General features: G+C 40.3%; 1 protein-coding gene and 1 long non-coding RNA gene across 5 annotated transcripts in view; both read right to left on the bottom strand.

Annotated features, from left to right (window-relative positions):
• Positions 1 to 26066, bottom strand: part of LOC146483249 (uncharacterized) — a 333500-nt gene that overhangs the window by 273605 nt on the left and 33829 nt on the right. The window lies entirely within an intron of this gene.
• On the bottom strand, positions 4938 to 24359 carry LOC146483253 (ATP-binding cassette sub-family C member 4-like). 4 transcript variants are annotated; one of them, XM_085106319.1, is made up of 10 exons: positions 24236 to 24359; positions 23888 to 23955; positions 13996 to 14281; positions 13713 to 13770; positions 12392 to 12771; positions 10379 to 11610; positions 8689 to 9259; positions 8296 to 8432; positions 7225 to 7533; positions 4938 to 6536 (listed from the first exon to the last, which is right to left on the bottom strand). In XM_085106319.1, coding segments are annotated over exons 1-10 (3648 nt in total). In that variant the 5' UTR covers positions 24238 to 24359; the 3' UTR covers positions 4938 to 5931. The 4 variants fall into 4 exon arrangements, with proteins under 4 accessions (XP_084962445.1, XP_084962443.1, XP_084962444.1 ...); XM_085106317.1 differs by having other exon boundaries at positions 13713 to 14281; XM_085106318.1 differs by lacking the exons at positions 23888 to 23955; positions 24236 to 24359 and adding an exon at positions 20320 to 20486 and having other exon boundaries at positions 13713 to 14281.

The raw sequence follows: 26066 nt of genomic DNA, 5'->3' as shown, positions 1-26066 counted from the left end.
CTGTCTTTAACCATCTTTGTGATTTTCCTTGTTGGCTTTCATCACAACCTAGAGACCATTCCTTTTCTAGATGCTGCGTAAGCGGTTCGCTCTTGTCTTCTTTCAACAGTGGAGGAAGGTTGTCGTTTTCAAGTGGTCGTTTGTTACCTTGCCTTAATAAATTATTCAGCCAGGTGAAAGTCAAAAGAGAGAAAAATCCAGCATTGTGCTTGGGATTTTCAGGCACGGTCTTAGAGCTTAGCTTCTGATAATCCATCTGCAAAAAAGCCTCTCATAATCCATCTTGGAACTGGACAGCCTGTCTGCGAAAAATTAAAGGCAGTGCAAAGTCTGGTGAAAATGAAATTAAGAATGCCGAGTTTCGGCCTCATAGAAGTGCCGAGTATCTCACTATAGTTTCATGCCCTAATTCATGGATATTCCTTTAGAATCAACATGCATATTCTCTTCAGTGCTCCCCATCACATTTCTATTGGTTCTATTTGAGAGAATATTTAACAATTATTCCATGAGCGCGCGTTGGATATGAGATGGTAAATAGCCAACGAGGCGCGAAGCGCCGAGTTGGCTATAACCAATCTCATATCCGACAAGCGCGAATGGAATAATTGTTTTATTAAATTCTCCGCGTTTGGGTATTGCTGTTGAAGTTTACTGAATTTTATTTTCAAATTTCTTTCAAAATTAAAACGACCGGGTGTTGAGGCAACTTCCGACCAAAGCGCGCGAAACTTAATGATCACATGACACGCGCAGCGCTTTGCAAACGGAGTTAAATGAAAAATCGAAAGCGGAGATAATCGGACACAGTCGGACATCTAAAATTCAAGAAACGTTTAAATGTACGAATAATAACCTTTCTGAGACTAGCATTCAAGTGATTTTGAAGTTCCAGCTGATCGAGAAGCGTAATAGTTGTGCACATTTGAGCAAATGTTCTGCTGTGTGGTGCCGAGCGATGGAAGAGATCAGGGCAAGGACGGCTTTTTTCGTGCTAAACTGAATTCCTCGCGGACGATTTTAAAACACTTCAGGCAAGTCCAAGTGTACGAGGTACAACCTCACTGAGAAAAGCATTCAGTGCAAGTTTTTAAACTTCAAGCTTATTTGAGAAGCGTAAGATCTGTGCACATTAGTGCAAATTTTTTGCGGGGTGGTGCCGAGCGACGGAAACGAACATTATGGCCGCCGCTCGTACGGATTTCATAGATAAACCATCTGAAGTCCTCGTAAATTCGTTAAAACATAAAGGCATGCATGAAGCTCTTCCTGAGAAATTTCTTCGATTGGCTTTAACCTCTTACCGCCAGAATTTGCAAGCCATCCTGAAATTTTTGAAAGTAACCGGTTGTTATTGTTGTTGTTATGTGATCAAAAAAATCGTAAAATCTTGCAATTTTGAAGATTTTAAAGGAAACTCCAGAGATATGTACCATTAAATAGTGTCATACCGAACTTTGTGGCTTTTATTGTTGTCATATTGAGATGGCATCGTTTGGTATTTCTTTCTTTTCCTTTTTTTTCTACATTTTTCCGAGGAAACTTTTGCTTCCCGCCGAAAAAAAAATTTAGCTTAGCGACACCTAGGGCTTTCGTTTTCCATATAAGGTCAAACTACGGTATATGAGCTGATAACCGAGATTTAGTGAACCAATCAGAACGCTAGAAATGCAATTTCCGAGGCTGAGAATTTAATAATTATATTTATTTATGCAATAAGTAAAACTAGAGGTTAAACAGTCACCACTGAATTATATATATATGCAAGCACTGACAGTAGTTGGTGAATTACTCCACGTCTCCCTCGGTGTTGATTTTTCGTGAGACTCGCTACATTTACCGCGGAAAACAGCACCGCAGCCCAAGTGTCCTTTTCAGATGGAAAATACAATCGTGCTAAAAGGGGCTGGGTCAAAGGTTCTGTTCCCAGAACTGAACAATCACTTGTTGATGTCTTGGCAACATCCCGGCGATATCGTTCGGTGAGTCGTGTAACATCCCAATACAAATCACGTAAACATCTTCACTGACCCGAGCCTTATATCTTGATTTGATGTTCAATCGCAGGGCACTCTGTTCAGCGATCGTTGGCGAACATGCAATCATGACACACGCAAGGTATAATATTCAGGGTTTCGTCCATAAAAACACAATGCCTGCTCAGACGCAATGGCGCGTATACCGTGTACTAAGTCACTACTCCTCTACTTCATTTCCATAACTCAATCAACCTTGCTGCTGCAGAGGCGCCATTGAATTACAGCCATTTTCTGTGTCTCGTGCGTAACAGAGAATAGCGACGTGCCAAGTAAACAGCTGAAAGATCGTTTTAACTATCAAGCTGGAAAATTTTGCGGTTATTGGCAAAATAAATAAAAATAATTAAAACTACTGACTTCATTTTATACTTTAACCCAGTCCCATCGGCTTGATGACCTCTGATACAATTCGGCCGCTATATTCGTAAGCCGTTATCATTCAAAATCGGATTGACTTCTTGATATTCCCCACACCATTTGGTGATAAGTAAACCCACCTTTATCAACCCGAAGCGGGGGTCAACCGTTAATATTTTTAATCAGCTATGCTCACATTTAATACTTAGAACTGGTTACATGATATGGCGAACGACAGTCGCTATGCACGACCAGCTAATGGCTGTAAAACGCAGGGGTTGTGGTAATTAATCACGTCGTCTTTGGAAATGTGCCATTTTGGTGGCTGTGAGCTATAACATTATCAGACTAAAAATATGCATACAAGGTAGGTATAGTTCGTACCGAAATTTCGCTTTTTTCCAACATAGTTTCTGTTATTTGTTGTCTAAATATTTTGACGCAATGACTGCATACTCGGAATATCTTTCGTTCTCTATGTACTAATCAATGAAACTATCAATGGGTACTGGGTTTTAGAAAGATTGAAATACTTTTGAGAATAAGGTCTAGCGATTGCTTTACTGTCGTTATGGAGGTTGATTAACTTATTTACCGGTCAGTTCTGATCTCGCCATGGGTGAAAATCGGTGGCCCCAGACGGGGCCTATTCGGCTTGTCTTTTTCATAAGCCCTTAACTAATCCACGTTAGCGATTGTCTTGTCAAAATACAATAGCAAGTAACCAAAGCATCCAGTTAGTCATCAGTTAACAAATTGCAAAACCTACATTTACAATTCTCCTCAGCTACATGTATATCTTCGGTATTACAAAATGAACCTCTCTCAAACTTGGTCTTTTTTTCTTGGATTTAAAAGAGATCTTAACCCTGAAGTGTCAGTGGATTTGCTGCGGTTCAATTTCTATTGTTCTGTTGTTTTTGCTTCCTATTGTTCTTGGGTATGGCGTCTTAATGAATTTGAAACAATAGGAAATACGGATAAAGTTGAACCACAAAGGGTTTTCGTCACCTCGCTACATCAAAATTTAAATCTACGGAAAATTACTGTGGCTGAGTGCCGTTTTTGCACCCATAAATCTTGACACGAGTACGTTATTTTTTCCACTCTTGATACCGTTCACGACCGCCTGGGTCACACAAGCTGTCTTTAACCCCGTTAGTTGCGGGGATGGTTACCGTAGGAATTGCACCATGCATTAATTACACCACATGTTTGAGGCTCAAACTTGAAAATATTTGGGCTTCTTCAGCGAAGTTTGCAAACTGTCGAAACATCTTCAGAAATCCGAATAATATGAAAATAATAACCTCACGAATTTGACCAGGAAGAGATAACAATAACAATATCACACATGTAACCTGTGGGGAGCAGACGCCTTTACCAGGTTTTGTAAAAAACGGCGTCTGATATCGCAGTGATGTAACACTTAACTTTAACAACGATTTGAATCTCAATTAACATTCAACTTTAAATGTTGATGCAATCACTGGCTCCACAGCAGAGTAGAAGCCGAGGTTGAGAAGATTGATTTACGCCGGGAAAAAGCCAGCGTCATGCTTCATGTAACCCGTTATCTATGCGCAAATTGTTTGGCGCCACAAATAAATAATAGCCCCCAAGTTGAAAGCCTCTCTTATCGAGGCGTTTTTGAAGATCGACAAGTGGTTAACTTTCGAACCCAATCAGAAATCCACAACCACAGTTCATTGTATATTACTGTGCAATTGTAGCTACTGACTGTGTACTATAGGTAAACCTGTTAACGGGGTTAACGGACAATAAATTGTTCTATACTAAGCGCCACCAGAGTACAAAAGCAAAATAAAATATTAAAAAATCCACACATTTAGTAAGGAAGTACGTGGGTTAGTGATCGGTCATAGCAGTGCAGGATGGTTAGCATTACGTTACCTTTTGCGCTGAATGAGCCAACCAAGGAACATCGCCTTTCCAGGGTACAACCTCTCGATTTCCGTCATATCATGGGATTAACATTTTGTCATGACAATAGACCAATTTCGATATATTAAAATCCGTACTTAGCTACGAGGCTTAAGGGAACAAAACAACGGAAATAACATTGAGGTTCAGTGATGAATAGTTAAATATCTTGTCTATTACAGTCAACTCTTGCCTTGCGGACACCTCGCTATTACGGACACCTCGATACTACGGACAGCAGCTAAATCCCCGGCATAAATAAAGTACAGACGTTTCATTTGACTGAAATAAATTCCTGCTATTACGGACTCTCGCTTTTGAGAACACTAACTCGCGGCCCCAGGGTGTTGACTGTATTCCCTAGGCTCCATTACCAGCCGCTGTTCGGGACCCGAGGAAGCGTGGCAAATCGAGCCAATTATTCCCTGCAACCTCGTGGCCAAACTAGAGTTTCAAAATTGGTCTATACAATTTGAAATTTCATTTCACGATTCACTAATTTCACAAACTTGATTTCCAGTCTTAATAAAAGTCTTATTTAAGCGTCGGATTTCATTCGCGTTATGAGAAACTCGTAGCCAAGCAAGAGTTTTAAAATTGAGGGTAAAATCTTTAATGAGGAATGCCAACTTCACAAAAAGTGGTTTACAGAAGGGTCCTCTAGAAAATTACCAAGAATAAATAAAAACCTAATGATAGAAACAAGAAATAAAAAAAAAATATACACACAAAAGTTAAAAGTAGAACGAAAATCATCATAAAATGGCTTTTGGCAGTCCACGTTTAACAGCAGTTAGTGACTCTGCTTCCCTTTTCGCGGGGTCTAATCCGTTCCAGATTCTGAACCACAATTAATTGATGACCAGTAACCCCACTTTCTATCAAGTGGATTTAAGAACATTATTTCTATACCTGGTATAATAACCGTGAAAATCGCCTTTAAATAAGATTGGGACCGTGTGACAAAATGGTTATTAAGTAACTTAAATAAGAAAACAGCACAATGCTCCATTCTACGGCGCACTAAGAGCTTACATCCAAGTCTCTTTTTATACAAGTTGAAATTTCACTTCACGATTCACTAATTTCACAAACTTGATTTCCAGTCTTAATAAAGGTCTAATTTAAGCGTCGGATTTCTTTCGCGTTATGAGAAATTATGCTAAGAATCGAAGGAATCGCGCGGCTGGATTTTATTGATCGCACGAATCCTTGCGAAAACAAAACTAAAAATTACTGCTAATTTTGGAAATTTTTGGTGCCCCGCCCTCGCAGATCGCAGATCGATAAAAATAGCAAACCGGGGATCCAAAGAAGAAACTTTTCCACACATTTCCATGTGCATAAGGTGTTCGGAAACAAGACTCGCAGTGAGTTGAGCTCGTAACTTTAGTAAGCCACCTTAAAAAACAACAACCTATATCCAACTTTTGTCTGTTTTACGTGACGACAAAAAAAAAAAAACAAATATTTACAATACCACATGCTACTTATTTGCGATAATTACAATACTATCAAACTTAACCAGCTAGCTTTGGTTGCTGCAAAAGTTCACTATCTTTCCAATACCTCGCACGATATCTTTAACCGTTTACGTGACGGGATGTTGAAGCCGGCACAACTCAGCAAATTTGCCCTTCTCGTTTCTCAATAGCACTTCTGGTTTATCAAACTCTACAACCTCGCCTCCCTCAAGAACTAGAACACGGTCGTAATCCAAGATGGTGTCGACGCGGTGAGCAATCGTGATTACGGTACAGCGGTCAAACTTACTGCGAATTGTCTCTTGTATCAGTCTGTCTGTAGCGAAATCCACATTAGCGGTGGCTTCGTCTAGAATAATGATCTTATTTTCTTGTAGAAGCGCTCGAGCGAGGCACAGAAGCTGTTTCTCGCCCACACTAAAGTTTGTTCCCCCTTCAGAGATTTCGTAATGCAGTTGTTTATCTCGTTCTTGTACCAGTGACTTCAGTTGTACAGCTTCTAAAGCGTTCCAGATTTGGGCATCTTCAAACTGGGTTTCAGGGTCCAGATTGAGCCGTAAGGGGCCGCTAAACAGTACAGGGTCCTGGGGAATAACTGATATCTTGGAGCGATAACTCTGCAGTGATAGTTGCTGAATGTTTTGGCCATCAATGAGAATTTGGCCATGTGGTTCAGGCATGCGCATTAGTGAGGCCACAAGTGATGACTTCCCTGTTAAAGTGAACGAAAAAAAGCCAAACAAGATTTTTTCCATTTTTTTTTATCTATAGTGTACTATAGTACTACTCGCATTTTGATTGGTCTAGGGGAGTTGTGATCAAATTATGGACATGCGAATGACATCATACGGCGCATAAATCTCTCGTAAAATCCTGCATAAATTAAGGTCGCAGATTGTTAGCCAATTATAAGTCTTGATGGCCTTGCACAAGCCAATATAGGCGTACACTCTTGTTATAGATCATGAATGACGTAATAAAAACCAAATTGTCATTCTCATTCGCCACGTCAACACTACGGTGATGTTGGAAAACATTTCTAATTTTGTGTTGAATAACCGATATTAAATCAAACTATAACATAAATCAGCAAATAGAGTCCATCTGACCGTGCGCATTTACTGTCATAACGCTCAGAGGACGTCTAAGCGTGGTAAGAACGTCACTCACGTTACTTAGTCAAGTACTTCTTTCTTCTTACCACGTTTTGATGTCATCTGTTCGTTATCAGAGTAAACTTGTACGGCCAAATGGAATCTATTTGTTTATTGGTGGACTTCCATTATTTAAATTGTTTCTTCTTGTGCTCTTCAGAGACATTGGTTTTTGCAGCTGGGACTTTAGTTTCGACTATGAGACGTTACAGAATTTCAAAGCTGTAAAAGACGTTAGTTACATACCAGCGCCTGTTCGTCCGGCAATACCAATCTTTTCAGCAGGTGCCACTGACAAGTTTAAATCCCTAAGCACCTCAGGTCCTCCACTGTAATACACCAGTCGAAGATTTTCAACTTCAATCCGACCTTCTCCTGGCCAGTCTATTGGCGGCTTCTTTTGGACGCTATAGCCTGGTTCTGATTCAAGATTTGTGTACGATATCACTCTTTCCACCGACGTCATCATGTTTTCAACTTCCAGGCACTCGCGCACTGTCCAGTCGAGGCCTTCAAGAAGATCCATGCAGTAGATTATTGCCAAACCGGTCAAACCTGGTAAGAAACGAGAGAGAAGTGCCGAGAAAAGCTTGCCTCTGCCTTGTGATTTCATTCACTGTGGTATCTTTTTACACTTGCTAATGTATAGAGAGATATATACCTGGGCCCAGTTGTTCGAAGCCCGATTAAGCTAATCCTGGGTTAACGTGACCTTTGATTCAAGTATATTTACTAATCCGTAAGGATTCGTTTAAAAGAGTTTTCTTTACCAATAGCTTAAAACGAGCCTTTAAAATCATTTTTACTGAGCGAGATGAAAACCTCGGTTAACTTTTAATTGGAGATTAGAGTTAATCGGCTTTCGAACAACCCGGCCCTGAAGGTTAAACCGCTTAAGAGCCACCCGATCCAAACCAGTTACTTTAAACTAGTAGTTTGGTTTTATATCCTTGGTTGACCATGAGTGTGTGTTGCTAGGACGAGCTTGCAACAACCTTTGGTTTCATGTCTATGGGCCTTTTAAAACAACACTTGTTTTTATGTCTATGTTTTTCTGCATTGAGCCTACAATACGAGCTTATAAATCTTAACAACGTTTGTATGTTTTTGTCGAAACCTTAACGTTTGTTTTTAATCTGTGTGGAAGCATTGACAAATAGCCTAAACGAGACTTACAAATCGAACTCACAAATCTTAACAACGGGTTCTCTTATGTGCATCTGAATAAGCATTCGTAAATTCAAGGCAATGAACGGTGGAACACCCAGACGTGGGTTCACGCAGTAAGTACCGCTCACAAATCCACTCAATTCCCACCTGCTTCTTGTGACGTCAATACAGCAATCACAGTGACAGCAGTTAAAAACAAAGACGTTATGCATTCCATTCGGAAATGAAGCCAGCGGACAACTCCAATTGAGACGAACCACGTTTTGTTCAACTGATCTTGGAGTCTGTTGAAGGATACAAAATAGTATAAAAGAATCAGTAACAATTAATCACCTAAATTCATCCCGAATTGTTTTATAGTACAAACACTCATGTTTGTCACATGAATCTAGTTTAATGGCCATAGCTCCCACGAGTCTCCTATAACTAGTAATCGGAAGGGCATAGGTTCGACTCCTGATGGGAGAACTTGGATTTTCTTCTTCCGAGTATGCCTGTGTCACTCACTATAAACAATCATCTATCACAACGATATCTTACTTGAAAAATTCATCCATAAAGTTATCTTGCTGTTGGTAGGTTCTGATATCAACAATGCCATCAAGCGTGAGAGAAAAATGCGAGTAGAGTGGACTACGGTTGATCGCTTCCAGCCGAGCAATTTCTCGGGACGTTTTCAAACAGTATAGTCCATAATATGTTACCAATCCTGTCAGAGGAACAGCAGCCAGCAGTACCCAGAAATTCGCCACTGAGGGAACACCTACCGCAAGGAACAACTCCCAGAAGGTCTCGAAAAGGTCATAAAATGCGAAAAACAATAATTCATCCATTACTCCAATGTCTTTGGAAAAGCGATTAGATATTCTTCCACACGGATTCGTGTCGAAGAAATGAACTGGTGCCATGACAATGGCCTGGAGCATTTTGCCGTGAAGATTTCGTGAAGAGTTGATGGTTGCTTGGTAAAACAGTAACGCTGACAAGAAGAGTAGGATGGTTGAACCCATCACAAGTCCTACGTAAAGATAAATGTTGAAACGATCGGAAGGAGAAGCCCAGGTAACGTCATTCCATTGAGCCATCAACCAATCAGGAAACACTTGTGACGCTGAAGAGCAAGATGAAATGAAGATACAATGTCAGTGTCCTGGGTCCAGTTGTTCAAAGCAAGAGGAACTTAGATTCAAGTTTAATTACTAATCAATCAAGTTTCTTCCAAAAGATTTTTGTTCCTTAGTTTTTACTCAGAATATTGTTCACCAAAAGCTTAACATTAATCGGGGATTAGCGTTAATCGAATTCCGAACAACCGGGATCTGAACATTATTTATTGTTTGACTCAACTACTGGCGTTAACGTTTAGTTGGTGTTAACTCCATTAACTCAAACGCAGTAACTGGAATTGCTGTTGTTATGGCTGGCAGGCCTATGGGAAAAGTCTTCCGCACCAAGTGCGCAAGAGCCACCAACATCTTTTATGTGTTCCGTTGGATCTTTAATCCAAGAACGAGATTAAGTTTGCGGTTAAAGAGCATCGTGACGTTTGATGTCCGGTAACTAAGTACCTTAATACGTGCGACCTCTGGAAATGAGACTGTAAATGGTTTAATCCCAGGAGTCATGTTATAAGTACGTAAATTATGATCATCCGGATGAGTGCAGTCCTAAGATATGAAGTACTGTTTGAGGTGACATTGACTGGCTTTTCGATAACCCGAGCGAAAATTATCATCAGAGTCGAGTGATGTCTCTGTTGACGACTTCCGCTCAGATTGTGGAAACGTCACTTAATGTCACTTCAAACAGTCCTTCTCGGGAATGAGATTGTTTGGTAATTTTGATCGTAAAGAATCTAGAAATCTCGTCACTGGACCCGCTCCCTTTGCCAACCATAAAAAGTCCTGCTGTATTAAGTATCAAAGCCATCCACTAAGAGGGAGTTCTTGGTTTGTTACTAACAGAGGGCAAACAGCCACATAAGTGGACAAAAGACATGGAGTATGTGGGAGTAGCTAGATGCTTAAAGAAAAGGAGACAACTTCGAGTGATAATCGCTGCACCCGATCACTGACTAAATAGCGCTACCAGAGGTGTCAAAATACTTAAAACAAAGACGACGTAAAAAGTGTTTTTCTAGATTGACCATTTATGATACTTTAATCCAGGACATGAACACTTCTACCTTTTTATTGGTCATTAATCTTTACATATGTAGTAGGACACTCACCTAGAGCACTGTTAGATATGAGAACAAGGAAAACCATCAAGTACACAGTGACACCAGCTCTGAAGTATTTCCAGTATGTCTTGTAAGACACCGATCCAAAGTTGCGATCTTCCTTGGGAATCATCAAACTTGTTTCTCCAGACTTCTCAAATTGGCGCCTCTCTCGGATTACTGAATCATAACTTGCACAGTTATTTAAACCATCTTTATCTTTTAAGACTTTTTCTAAGATAGGGATTTCATTTCGTTTGTTAATTAGATCAGTGTAGCTTCCTTCCCATGCAATGGAGCCCTCATTCATGACAATAATGTGGTCTGCATTGTTCATGTAACAAGGTTGGTGAGTCACAAAGAAACACAACCGATCACTTATCGCAGTTCGCACATAATTCTCGAAAATATGGTTTCCAACCTGGGCGTCGACGCAACTCAACGGATCATCCAGCAGGTATATATCGGCATCCGAGTAAAGTGCGCGTGCCATGCTGACGCGAGCCCGCTGACCACCACTTAAAACAATCCCACGCTCGCCAATTATTGTCAAGTCTTCGTCAGGGAATTGTGTGATGTCAGTTGTAAGGGCACATGCTTCCACGGTCTTTTGAAACTTTGTCGAATCGAACGGCTTGTTAAAGGTGATATTGTCACGAACAGTCCCAGAGAACACCCATGGTGATTGCCCTACGAAAGCCATTTTTCCTTTATGCGTGATATTTCCCTCAGAGATTGAACGTTCGCTAAGTATAGCGAGAAGCAACGAGGTTTTGCCACTTCCAACAGGACCTGTGATTATAACAGTCTGAGCTCCCTCTGTTAATATGCTAACATTTTCAAGAAGCATTTTGTCGTTGGTTGCTTTACAGCGTACATTTGTCAAAGAAACCACAGGATTATTATGATGTTCATTTTTCCCTTGGTCCATTTTAGTTTTACTGTGTCGTCTCTCGGTATCAAACCAGGAACCTTCCGCAGTGGCCAAAAAATTCTGAATCCGTGACACGGACATATTACAGTCAAGAAATGGAGTTAGTCGCCTGCCCAGGTTCCTCGTAAAATCTCGCAAAACCTTTGCGTAAGCGAAGATGACAAACACTGACATAGGCGTTAGAGAATGGCCAGTAACAAGATATGCGACGAAGATTGGAAGTGCAGTGAATCTCGCTGTGGTGGCAGTAATGGTTTTAAGGCTAGCTTGAAAGGCGCTGATCTTACGTATGATAAGGATCTCTTTTCTGCAAGAAAGGAAAGTAAACGTTTCTATAATCATTGATTTACACGTTGGCGAGATAGTCAAGTGCCCACACCCTGGGAATTTTTTCGTGAGTTCCATCAGTACTTACCGATTTCAATCTTGATGCCTTTCATGTTGTCCTTAGACAGGACACCTTGTTTAGCTTTATTTCTCTTTAGCTACAAAACTATAAACGGTAACTGAATTTCTACCTTTTTTGCAGCGAGGTAGTCGGGGATTAGAGATGAACACTGAGGAATAACCTTGCGTAAATTTAGACTAACCAGAGGTAGACTTCCTTAAACCAAGTTGTAGAGAAGAGCAATAAGAATCCTATCTTTAACGGGATTACGCGTTTACCTGTAGTCATGTCATGCTACAGAAAGCAGAAATACATTTTCGTAAGGGTTGCTTGCTATTTCTGCGGGAAACCAGTAATTCCGGGTCGGCAATCAAATGGTACGCGTTATTATGTTTCATCGAAAGCTTTAGAAAAGATGGGCTGAGGATAGGTTTGTTTTTCTGATTTTCAAGTTCGTTCAGTTTATGTGGGCACATTTTGTACCTTTTCCTTCACTTGTAAGAGCAATTGTGATCAAAGTGCATTATTCAATTTCTGTTTAGGGGTTCAACTGTTTCCAATCTGATTGGTTTGTAAAATGGTAAACTTCCCTGTTAAAACCTCTGGGTTCGAGATCATGATAGACATAAGTTACCAGCTAGTAACTATGCACTGCCATTAAAGAGAAAGTCAAGTGAATACCAAATAAATGTCCACTGACCCTCGCAATAGAGAAACTAAATTCCCAAAGTGTTTCTCCCAGCTGCAAATTTTGATTGTGCGTATACCGCGGATTATCTCGTTGATGATCTTAACGCGTTTGTCCGCCAATACCACGGCCCTCTGTCTCAACTGAGTAGCAAGTCGGCAACCGAAGCCTTGATATACCAAGACGACCAGGAGATAGGTAGTGCCGAGCAGGGTTGGGTATCCAATGAAGTAATAGAGGACGGCATTACCGACCAAAAAGCCAAAGGGCGCTAAGATAATGTTTGGCAGTGAACGAACCGCCTGGTCCAATCGCTGAACATCATTGGAGATAAGATTAATGACGTGGCCTGTTGTCATCTTCGTCAAATTGGATAACGATATTTGTTGAACCTATGGTGATAGAGAACGTTGTCAGTAAACACTGTTGACGCAGAAGTGTTGACGCAAAAGCTCTGGCATCGCAAACCGAACATGGTTCAGGGTTCCTTTTTGTTTACTGATACTATGTACACCATTTGAAACCCCCCCCCCCCCACCCCCCACCCCTCCTCCCTGTGCACAAGTCAACGTGAGTTTCAAAATCGTTGTCTCTCTTAGAGCACGATTAACCCTGCACGCACTGAAGTGGCTTTTTCGTCGCTCGCGTTTAACTTGTGCTTGCTCGTCTGTGTATGCCAGTCGGCTTTTTAAATTTGGGTCTCTCTTTGACGAGGGATAAATTAACTATTACAACTAAAGTCATCTTAGTGATTGAGTTACAAGATAATAATAATAATGATGACAAAAAGTTAAAAGAACACTGGCTTTAAGGAGGTTCAGACCCATCCTATTTGCAGTACCAGTGCAAGTGCTTCACCACTGCTATTGGAAGATGGAAGATGAGCATTTGGAAGGTAAACTTATACCCACAGAGTCAGACTAGTACTTGCTCATAACGGGCAGCAAAAGATACAAGTGCAGCTAAAGTATAATATACTGCCTTTACTTATTGTAAAAGAAAATAGTAGCACTTTGTTTCTCTCCTTGTAAAATGGTGATGTTCTTCTGTGGTTGAATTGTGAAAAGGGCGCGAGTACAGTCTATAACTAGTGAAGACTGCAGCGAAGCGACTGTCTGGTAACACGACATTTAGCCGCGAAAAAAACTGAAAAAATGAAGCGGTACCGACCAGTTAAGTTCTCTTTGAGAAAGTGTACTGTTAGTGTATTCCATGGCACAAAATGTATTGTTATAAAGTATTGCTGCGGTACATTTTAAGGTACAGGTGCAATTCTCTGTTTGCAAAAGTGAATAAACTGGCCCTTGACCTAAAAGTTAAAGTTCCTAGATACCTTTTTGTAGACCAAACCAAGAATAGCAGAACGCATTCTCATTCCAACCATGGACGACCTATAATCAAAATGACATTGGGAAATTGCTATGAGCCAAGTGCACAAGCAAACACCAGCAGCGTAGAGATAAATCCACATCTGAGAAGCTGAGGACTTTTCCATAAGTTCTGCAAGCATTCCAATAAGAAACAAGGGCTGTGAAATGCGAACAATGGCGTGTAAGGACGCCAAACTCATGACTAGTACTCTCTCAGAAGTCGGCACCAATCTTAAAAGTGCGTACCATAGTCGAGCTGTCTTAATCCATCTGTGAGATTTTCCTGGTTGGCTTTCATCGCATCCTAGGGACCATTCCTTTTCTAGATGCTGTGTAAGCGGTTCGCTCTTGTCTTCTTTCAACAATGGAGGAAGATCGTCGTTTTCAAGTGGTCGTTTGTTACCTTGTCTTAATAAGTAATTCAGCCATGTGAAAGTCAAAAGAGAGAAAAATCCAGCATTCTGCTTGGGATTTTCAGGCACGCTGTTAGAGCTTAGCTTCTCATAATCCATCTTGGAACTGGACGGCCTGTCTGCAAAAAATTAAAGACAATGCAAATTCAAGATAAAATGAAATTAATCATTCCGAGTTTCGGCCCCATAGAAGTGCCGAGCATCCCACGATAGGTTCATGCTCTAATCGATGGATATTCCCTTAGTATCAACATGCATATAAAGGTTAACTTATTTCTAGAAATACACCGCCCTTGGGTATTTTAAATTTGCTTGCCGTTTTTTTTTTTTCTTTAATCCTTTAATGAGCCTACGATAGTAACTGAAGTTTGGGGTCCTCTCCAAAACTTCGGCAGGCTGGTATCTCATTCCACAGTTTTGCAATCGATTTTTAAAAAAAGCATTTTAAGCATTTCAAGTCTAGATTTTTTAGCTGCTGTTCTCAACCAGCCAGTAATTGGCTCTAGGTGTTTCAGCGGGTCGTGGATATTAAAAAATAGCTGTCCCAGGCCAAAACCAACCTGTTTTATCACGATCATGGTAAAAGGACAAGTGGGATTAGAAGTTATAACAAACTTGTCGGGAAGTATCAGTTGGGGAATGTGTACAGCTTTGCAGCGGACAAAGAACAGAGTCCAAAATCTTCAGTGTATACAACAATCACGCGAAACCCACACAAAGAAAGACACTCACTCAGAGTAACTTCTTCTCTTGGTGAGAATGACGAAAACACATGAAATGGAAGAGAAAAGAGAGACGAGAGAAAATTTTACTGGGAACGCTTTCACAGCAGGTGATTTGCTGGAACCTGTTAAACCGTTACAGCTTAAAAAAATGGATTTGTGATATTTGTACGCCCTGACTCAAAAGAACGAAATCAAGAAGTGCACAAGTGTGGAAAACGGATTGAACGTTAACGATAGCCGACCCCGAATGAATTTCGGACTTGATAAGAGACAATTGTTACCGTCGCGCGTATTACTTGTAACCAATTTTGTCCTTATCAACTGCGTGTTGAGATTTTAATTTTAAATTAAATCTTTATTTATCGCAATTTTGGTAACATCAAATATCTGTGTCATTCATTTTCCAGATGTTTTAGTCCAGTTAAGTTGAAAGTCGGTTTGGATCGTTTCGATTCCTTTTCGTGCTAGATTCCCGCCGGCAGCCCAGACTATATAGACTGTCGAAAAATCTGGTCTGTGAAATAGGGTAATATCGATAGATATATTACCGTTAGTACAGAGAGATACAATTGTTTAAAGGACTACAGAGAACATTCCACTGTGACTGTACCAGATCTCCGTTGCTCTTGTCCGTAATCAGTGAGTGATTGTCCCCTGGTTGAGAAGCCATTCATATAGTATTGTTGGTCACTTCTTCAAACTTAGTTCAGCCACCCTGAGAGCAGAGCCTCTCCTAACTCCCCAAAGGAGGAGAGGGGGGTTACTCCTTTATGTGACCTTAACGGGGACGTGCGGCCCGTTAGGGTATGGTTTTCAGGGTGTTTTGTCTTGAACGGGGTATCTATTTCATCACTTTCTGTCTTAAACAGGGTATCCCTACATGACCTAATGGCTTAAACAGCTTGTGATTGCCAATACAGTAAGAAACTAGTGTGTTCTTATTTCATTCTAGTCTTAAACAGGGTGTGATTTTGGGTTAAATGTCTTAAAAAGGGCCTGAAAATTTTGAATTCTGTCTTAAACGGGATAGGGAAATCGGAGAATTGTGTCTTAAACAGGGTCAGGGTTTGAAGAATTGTGTCTTAAACAGGGTCACGGTTTGAACGCCCGGGCCGCACCTCCCTACCCAAGCATCTGTTGAGTACCACCCCCCCCCCCCCCCCCCCGATCTAGAGTAACGTTACGCATCACGCGTACGTTTATATCCTTGTACGTTTTTCAATGTTTCGCTGTTTATATTTTTAAAGGAAATTCAGGGAAAAGCATTTGTTATTCACCTTTCATTTGAAGACAGAAACCGTTTCTACATTGATTGTTTTTCTATAGTAAACGTGAGACATCTTTATCTATCTTGGTCGGCGAGGTCATAGACTGATTTAGTTGCCAAATTTTCGGTTAAACAAAACTAACCTTGAGGCACTCAGGTTAGCCTAAAAAGCACTCCGGTTAGCCTAAAGAGCACTCCAGTTAGCCTAAATAGCAATTAGGTTAGCTTAAATAACTCCCCGGTTAATTAACGGCTAGCAGTTTATGTTGGGGTTGTTCGTGCCTCGCATGCCTCGCACGTCTGGCTCGCATATTGTAAAAAATACCTCACGGCCCGAAAACAAAGAACGCGACCGAGAATTTAAAGAATTTGATAACACGACAGAAAACGTAACTCGTACCAGCCGAGTACAAAAAACGAGACCGAGAACAATAACTCGTGGCCCGAAGCCTTATCACTCGGCCCATCGCGACCCCAAAAAGAAAAAAGGATTTGATAATGCTACCGGAACCTTGACTCGGTCCGCCTTACGGCCCGAGTAAAAAGAGGCCTTAAGGAATACTTGACAGCTTAATCGGTGAAATTCAGAGAGTTAAAAGACTAAAGGCGAAGAAATAATTGTTTTAGAACAGATTGCTGTTTTGTCAAAGCGAAGATTTAATATGTCTTCGAGCTGCAAAGGCTTTTTTGCTCCTTCTTTCCGGAAGATGTTGTTCTTTTCTCTTGCTCACTTGAAAAGGAACGACTCAGCTACGAAACTTTCCGGGCATAGGTAAAAAATAATTTAGGTTTTTATAAACCTAGACTTTCACTCAACAAAACGAGCACTGTGATTGGTTGATTCTTGGTCACGTGTCCCTGATCAAATACAAATGTATCCCGACCGGGATACAATTCCGCAGTTGTTGCCCTCTCAGTTGTTTCAGCGTTTTGTTGTGATTGTTGAAGGAAAGGTCTAAATATATAACAAAGCCCTCAATGTATGGTCCTTGGGGAAACTAGTTAGTTTTTTTCCCTCGAGTCCAGATGTTTCCCTATCAGGACTCTCGGGAAAACAAAACTAACTCTTTCCCTCAGGACCATACATAAAGTGTATCAGTGTCATAATTTTGTAATTCCAATTAGGCATCCACGGCCTTTTCACATGTTTGGCTTGGTAAACTTTCATTACCGCGAATTTGCATACCTCATCCAGAAAAGTCGGCTTACTGAAAATCGGGCCAAAGGAAGCAAAGAGTAATGGTTCTTTTCCGCTTATTTGGGTTTCCGATCAATTCTCTTTATAACATAGCGCGCATGCTTCCCCTTTGTTTATGTTGTGGTTCAATTTTATCCTAGTTGGTTTAATTTTTATTTCCCATTGTTTTAAACTCATTATCATACATTACCATACCCCAAAAGAGAGGGAAATAAAATTTAAACCAAGGATAAAATTGAACCACAACATTTATATCGAGTTTATTTTTCAACACATTGTAACACTGCCCAAATATCGTCATGGTGCACTGAATATTCCTCGTCCGTAGTCAACAGATATCCTGCGATATACATAATTTCTTGTGTCGAGGAAAAAAAATTGCAAAATAAAGATCGTTTCCAGCTTCTCTGCTATAAAATTGTGCTTTGTTATCAATGTGTTGAATGATTAACAATTATTCCACGAGCGCGCGTTAGATATGAGATGGTAGATAGCCAACGAGGCACGTAGCGCCGAGTTGACTATAATCATCTCATATCCAACAAGCGTGAGTGGAATAATTGCTTGATAAAACCATTGTCATGGTGCACTGAATAATCGTCGTCCGTAGTCAACATGTTTCCTGCAATATACGTAATTTCTTGTGTCGAGGAGAAAAATTGCAAAATAGAGATCGCGTCCGGTCCAGCTTTACTGCTTTTAAACTGTGCTTTGCTATCAGTGTGTTGAATGTCTTACAATTATTCCACGAGCGCGCGTTGGATCAGTGAGATGGTAGATAGCCAACTCGGCGCTACGCGCCTCGTTGGCTATAATCATCTCATATCCAACAAGCGTGAGAGGAATAATTGTTTTATTGAAAACAATCAAGTATTGCTCGATCTTGCTCATTTCGCCCTGCAAGACTAAACAACCAGAAGACAATTTAATGGTCGCTATTTCTTGGGCATGGTATAATGGCTCATATACCATGGTTGCTAAGCCAATCAAACCCCGAGGATTGCATTATACAATAATCCAGATTTTAATAATAAATTGCTCAATACGCCTTGAACAACTCTTGCGCTTCTCCAAGTGCATCCATAACTCGATATACACACGTTAAGCACGAACCAAATCTTAAGTGCCATGCTTCGGTTTATGCCCTTATGAATAATTTTCTTCTGCTTCTGGGCGTGGAATCAGCACATGCACCCTGTGGTCGTTTTCGGTGATTATCTATTCGCGAAAAGCCTAAATCACCTCAGACATTCGAATTGAATAAGGATTGCGTTTTCTTTGGTGTTTTGTCACCTAAAACTTTAATAACACGGGCAAATTAATTCATTTGTTTACAAAGGGTCGACGACTGTCATAAAAAGAACGAAATGTTATTTTGCAAAGGCCATCTAGAATTTTCGGAAAGACGAACAGCAGGTCTTAAATCCGGTGGCCGGATACCGATACCGGAGGATATGTTCCCTAAAATTATCTGCGACTTAAAATTCCTTTTGAAAACGATCTTGAAAAACAGAGAACGGCATTTGAAGTGTTTTTCCTAAATATTCTCCTTGAGTGCTCTTGTAGTAATTATTATCTGTTGGCTGTTTGTGTTCATGTGCAAATGAGGTTCATTATCAAAATATGGTGATGTCGGAGTAGCACTGAACCATAAACACGAAGCTCATCGTGCGTTCTTCTTACTTACTTACCCATCTAAATGATTCTTTATTTTACCTGATGATGTTTGTGTTCACATGTGCTTTATATTTATATGTAAAAGAAATATAGTAGAGGTCGAACAATCACCAGTTAATATATGCAAGCACTGATTGATGGGAACTGAATTCCTCCCCGTCTCCCGCGGTGTTGACCTTGGAACACAGAACCGCAGGCCAAGTACCCGTTCCAGATGGAAAATATAATCGTGCTTCTTAGAAAGAGGTTTGGGCAAAGCTTCTGTTCCCCGAAAGCAATCACTGATTGATGTCTCGATCGACGCCATCGCTGATCTTGAAAAACAGAAAGCGTCATTTGAAGTGTTTTTCTTAAATATTCTTCTTGAGTGCTCTCGTAGTAATTAATATATGTTGGCTATTTGTGTTCATGTGCAAATAAGGTTCTTTATCAAAATATGGTGATGTCGGAGTAGCACTCAACCATGAATATGAAGCTCATCAGGCGTTCTTCTTGCTTACTTAACCAACCAAATGATTCATTATTTTACCTGATGATATTTCTGTTCACATGTGCTTTATATTTATATGTGAAAGAAAAAAGCTAAAGGTCGAACAATCTCCAGTGAATTATATATGCAAGCACTGACACTAGTTACTGAATTCTTCCCCGTCTTCCGCGGTTTCTCGTGAGACTCGCTACATTTTAATACCGCGGAACACAGCACCGCAGCCCAAGTGTCATTCCAGATGGAAAATACAATCATGCTACTTTTAATAGAGAAAAAGGGCTCGGTCAAAGGTTCTGTTCCAAGAACTGAGTAATCACTAGTTGGTGTCTTGGCACCATCCCCGTGATATCGTTAGGTGAGTCGTGAATATGTGAAAATCCCCGCTCATACAATATCACGCAAATATAGTTTCATTGACACGAGCCCTATATATTTTGATTTGATGTTCGATCGCAGAGCACTCTGTTCAGTGATCGTTAGCGAACATGCAATCATGGCACATGCAAGGCATAATATTCAGCCTTTAATCCATAAAAACACATTCAATGCATTCTCAGATGCAATGGCGCGTATGTAGTATAGTATACTAAGTCACTACACCTCTGCTCCATTTCAATAACCCAATCCCCCTCCATACTTCAGAGGCTCATTGAACAGTACAGCCATTTGGGTATTAGGTGCGTAACAGAGAATAGCGACTTGCTATGTTAGAAGCTGAAAGATCGTTTAAACAATTAAGCTGGAAAATTTTGCGGTTATTGGCAAAATAAATGACAAATAATTAAAACTACTGACTTCACCTTTAACTTTCCACGGCTCTCTCTTTCGATCGGTTGGATTACCTCCGATACAATTCGGCCGCTATGTTCGTAAGCTGTTATCGTTCATACAAACAGTCGATTTGTAAATCTCGGATTGACAGTCTTTGATATTCCCCAAGCCATTGGTGCTAAATACACCCACTTTATGCTTTATCACACAAGAGGTCAACCGTAAATATTTTAATCAGTTGTGCTTACATTAATTTTAATACTTAGGCCTGGTTACATGACATGGCGAACGACGGTTCGTAGCAAATGGCTGTAAAGCACAGGAGTTTTGGAATTGAAATTAATCACGCCGTCTTTGGAAATATACCATTTAGGTGGCTTATTGCCTCTCTTTATAATAATAATAATAATAATAATAATAATAATAATAATAATAATAATAATAATAATAATAATAATAATAATGATAATGATAATGATAATGATAATGATAATGATAATGATAATGATAATGATAATGACAATGATAATGATAATGATAGTGATAATGATAATGATAATGATAATGATAATGATAATGATAATGATAATGATAATGATAATGATAATGATAATGATGATGATGATGTTGATAATAATGTTAGTAATAGTAATAGTAAAAATAATAGTAATAGTAATAGTAATAGTAATAGTAATAATAGTAATAATAATAATAATAATAATAATAACAATAATAATAACTAACTGATAATAATTAAGCTTCTCATTGAATAGACCTGACGATCGCGCTTCGCGCTCTCTAAGCTCGACTTGTAAGCGAGTCTAGCATGAGCCCTTTGTTAGTCCACGATTCTCCGCTTGTCAAAATACGACAGCAAGTAACCACACAATCCAGTGAGTCATCAATTAACAAATTGGAAAACCCACATTTACAATTCTGCTCAGCTGTATCTGCGGTATTACAAAAGGAACGACTCTCAAACTTGGTTTCCTTTACTGATTTAAAAGTGATCTTAGTCCAGCAGTGTCAGTGGATCTTCGTTACCTGGCTTCATCAGAATTTAAAGGGGAAGTATCACGAAAATTTGCTGTCATTTCAAAACCCAAAAATGTTTGACTGTCAGCAGAAGCAATGAAATAATTGTCAAGTTTGTTAAAAATTATCACCCTAGTGCAATAAAACTGTTGATTAGTGCCTCTGGCCAGAGACAGAGTTTGCCGGTTTGGAGTGAAACTTGACAAATATTAGGCTAATGTTTTTCAAGTTCTCGCATTTTTGTTTCTAAAATGCGCTAGAACAGATCACGAGTTGTTTCTTCAAGAATTGAGTTGATTTTGTTCCTCTCGTCGTTCTAGAATTATTTGTCAGGTGATTGAAGGTCTTATTTCATCATTCTTAGCAAAAGATATCAAAAACCCCATGATACTTCCCCTTTAAATCTACGGAAAATTACTGTGGTTCGGTGCCATTTTTGCACCCATAAATCTTGACACGAGTACCTTTTTTCCCACTCTTCCAATTCCCGACCGCCCGGGACGCACAAGCCTAGCTTTACCCCGGTGGTTGCCTGGGAGGGGATGGTGGCTCTAGGAATTATTGTACCATGCATAAATGACGCCACATTTTTTGAGTGCGTTCGATCTCTCACTGTGTGGACTGTGCACCAAATCGTGCATTCTCAAACTTGGAAATCTTTGGGCTTCTCCAACGAAGTTTGCAGACTCTCGCAACATCTTCAGAAATCCGAATAATGTGAAAACAATAATTAACCTCACGAATGTGACCAGGAAAAGGAGAGAACTATAATTATCACAAATGTAGCCCCGGGATGTAGCCCGCGGGAGCAGACGCCTTTACCAGTTTTATAAAGAAAAACCGAAAAAAGTGATATAGCACTGAACAACGATTTGGATCTCAACTCACAATCCAAATTTAAATTTGATTGTAATCACTGGCTCCACAGTAGCAGAAGCCGAGGTTGAGAAGACAAGTCTGCGTCATGCTTCATTTAACCCGATATTTATGCGGAAATTATTTGGCGCCACAAATAAATAATAGCGCCCAAGGCGTTTTTGAAGATCGAGAAGTGGTTAACTTTCGAACCCAATCAGAAGTCAATAATCACAGTTCATTGCATTACTGTGCTCCTAATTGTGTACTAGCTGACACAGGTGACCCTGTTGAGCGGGGTTAACGGACACTAAAATTGTTCTACACAAAGCGCCACCAGAATACAAAAGCAAAATAAAGTATTAAAAATCCACGCATTTGGTTAGGAAGTAATATGAGATAGTGTCACTGCGGTGCGCGTGCAGGATGGTTAGCATTGCGTTACCCTTTGCGCAGAAAGAGCCAACCAAGAAACATATGCTTTTCCAGGGTACAACCTCTCGACCTCCGTCATCTCGTGGTAATGTAACGTGACAATAGACCACTTTCGATATAAAACATTCGTACTTGGCTGCGAGGCTTAGGCCAGGGGAATATAACTGAATTACATCAGAGATGAATAACTAATTTCTTCTGTTCATGCACAAGCCTCGTGGCCAAGCTATAGCTAAATTTTGAGATATCGACATTGGTCTATAGAATTTGAAATTTCACTTTAGGATTCACAAACTTGATCTTCAGTCTTATTTAAGCGTCGGATTTCATTCGCGTTATGAGAAATTATTTCTTCTGCCCAATGCTAAGAATGGAAGGAATCGCGCAGCTGGATTTTAATTGATCGCACGAGATCGAAAATGAAGTCCTTGCGAAAAAAATTAAAAATAACTGCCAATTTTGAAAATTTTTTGTACACCGCGCTCGCGTAGAGTCTGCGCATGCTTTTTGCGTTTTTCCGCTCTACAGTGAATGAGTGAATCTCAGAACAAGCTATCCGAAACGGATTGACCGAGATGAAAGACTAGGCAAAGCGTTACTCGTGGAATTTTGTTGTCCATGACAGAGGTAAAAACGAGACAGAAGGTTCACCCGGCAAGGTTAGGAAACAAGTAAGAGCGACTTTTTATTCACTTTCAGCACTACTCGCCGAATAGAATGCTGTCTACTTTTTCATTTCCACCACGGAACGAATATCGAGCGGACAGAGGTTTTAGTTCAAAATGCACATAAATTGTCGATCACCTTCAACAATTGCGCTGTGGCAAATAAAATGCAGGATATTTAATATGAGGAGGAAAGTAAACTTGATAGTCCCTGCAAAAAGGTCGTTAGCAAATTCAGTTGCAAACCCAGCGAATTTAGCAGCAGAAGGCGCAAACTTTACCAAAGATTTTGAAAACAAAAGCCAAACTTTCTGATTTTTTCTCTGACTGACTCCATGCAAAAACAATTTCAATTGTGATATTCAACATTTCCTTTCCATTAGGGGCTTTTTTTAGGGTCCATCCCAAACCCTGGGAGCAGAGACCCGTTCGATCTTCCTAGAAAAATCGGGAAAGGGGAAGTTCCAAGCGGATCTCTGCTCGCCGGGAAACATCCTGTGTTTCTACAGACAGAAGCAAAATGTGTTTGGTTTTGAAGGGAGGTATAGCATCCGAACAGATAACGGAGGGAAAATCACTAAAATAAACATATAGTAATAATGGTTACCTGGTTCATTTTCTTGCCCTTTGATCCGGAACTTCTCCCGCATTCGAGCGATTCGATGGTTATTCATCCTAAAATTAAAGCATGCAAACATGAGAGAATAAAAAAATAGGCCGCAAATTTTCGAGTCCACAAATTTAGCGTCGAGACGGCTTGATCAAAAGGTTGTTGCGAAAACTAAGAACAAGACCTAAGACCCGAAACCTAAGACCTGTTTCGGGTCTTCGTTTTCGGGTCTCAGGTCTTAGGTCTTAGTTTTCGGGGGTCTTAGTTTTCGCAACAACCTTGTTCAAAATCTGTCAAAGACCAAAAGCGGCTCGAATTTTTCATATGGAAAATACACGCACTTACATTTTGCCTCGCCGATCTCCGGCAAAGTAAGAACTTATACAGTATCCCCGTTTCTTTCATCCAATTGATTATTTAATAGCTGAACAAAAATTTCCTTTCTTCGGTGCAAGCTACTTCATTTTTGGCTACGTGGCTTGAAAACGGAAACATGAGCAGTATTGAACTATTCGACTATTAACTATTAACTATTCTGTTAATTTGTTACGTGTCACGCACATAACGCTGTTCAAGTACAAATGGCCTTACATGGCTTCTGGGCTTCTGATACCCTGTTAGCAAAGTCGCTTCGATCTTTTGTACATAAGTCGGGAAAGAACAGTCTAAAAGGGGAGATGTTACGTTAGTAGCTCGTGAATGACTGGTCGGTCTTCATGAACTTTGGACCCGCTCGTTTGGCGCTTTTAGCGCCGGAATATTGTTTGGAGTTTGGCAACAACCTGTCGACAGGGTACGGGACCTTGGGGCCTTATCTCGACCTATCAGGCTATTCACTACTGTCACTAGTTTACGAGCCTATGACCTAACATTCTTGGTACGCAGCATGATAGTCACAAGATAACGTAATAGCCAATCATGACCTATGGACACAAGTTTCAGGACCTGTATATGATAATTAAGGCTTAGTCAACCTGATATACTCATTCAATATAAGCTGTAGCACAAACAGCATCTGGCTACAGCAACCTATATTTAGCTATGGCAGTCAGTAGTTAGGCCTTGGTGGTAAAATTTTGCCCTCCCAGTCCCACCCACTCAAGGGCAGTCTTGTCTTGTCGGTTTTTGTTGTTGTATTTATAATATCGTTATAGGGACTATGTTATCTTTATGTTATCTCTGGTCCCTTAACTGAGGGAGCCCATTCCTTAAAAGCCCGGTGGCTGTTCCCTCGGGCTTCCTCGCCATTAGTCAGTTAAATAGTAATAATTTGCATTTGTACACTTTTTTTTTATGGCAAAACAATAAACTGAACTGAACTGAGCTGAAACTATGATCTGTAAAAAAAAAAAAAAAAAAAAAAAAAAAGGATTGTTCCAGCGCTATTGTTTGTACCAGTTTATAATTTATGATCCGTTCAATCTTATATGTATTATGTTACGGTTAGTTTAGGTTGTAATAAAGGCTGCCAGATTCCAAACTTGAGTCCGCGTTGTGGTTTGGGTGTTTAGCTTGCGACTCGCTATTTTGACAGAGCAGGCAAAAAAGCCCCCCCCCCCCCCCCCCTTACCCCTTCCATCCACACCCCTACACCAAAAAATGTTTGGGTTCGGGTAATTCCAGTTCTCTTTTTTCATCATGCTAGGTATATTTGATGCACGTACTTAAAGGCCCACCTTCACCCAAGAGTCATTGCGGTCGATTGTTTTTGTTTTGAAATGCTGTATTGCCCAAACGCGTGATCTTATTGGCTGTCCGAACTCAAGCGGTTCATGCGGGTTTCCTAGGCGACTCGTGCTGGAGGGAAAGAATATTCGTGATCGCTTATTGCTTTCTCACTCGACTCGCGCTCAAATAAAATGGGAGGGTTTTCATATATGAAAACTGTTCCTCGGCGCGCAATACATCTTGGGTGAATGTGGGCCTTTAAAAAAGAGGGTGTTAGCTCACAGAATTCAGTGTATGGGAATATTTACGTTCGCGCTTTTAATATAGAGGGTAAAACTTCCAAAAAATTTCTCAATAAAAATAATATACCTTTATTTCTAAGGTGTACTGCTTATTGTTTCTTTGTCTTCTTTTTCTGATTTGAGGTTAGGGTTAGGGTTAGGCCATTTTAGCGAGTTATCACTTCCGTGGTTTCCTCCAGCAGGGCGTTTGATGAGGAGGAAAGATT

Source organism: Pavona decussata, unplaced genomic scaffold, assembly GCF_977016875.1.
Source record: "Pavona decussata unplaced genomic scaffold, jaPavDecu1.1 SCAFFOLD_40, whole genome shotgun sequence".
Lineage (NCBI taxonomy): Eukaryota > Metazoa > Cnidaria > Anthozoa > Scleractinia > Agariciidae > Pavona > Pavona decussata.
Note: the sequence above shows the minus strand (reverse complement) of the source record. Positions and strands in the feature narration are given on the sequence as shown.

What these genes read in the sequence shown, in the direction of transcription:
- LOC146483253 (XM_085106317.1), bottom strand. An exon ending in AGGGCAAGAAAATGAACCAG is followed by an intron (nt 14,282 to 23,887) that starts GTAACCATTATT and finishes AATTTTTTGCAG; the next exon opens with ACAGGCCGTCCAGTTCCAAG. An exon ending in TTGGTTTGGTCTACAAAAAG is followed by an intron (nt 12,772 to 13,712) that starts GTATCTAGGAAC and finishes CTATCACCATAG; the next exon opens with GTTCAACAAATATCGTTATC.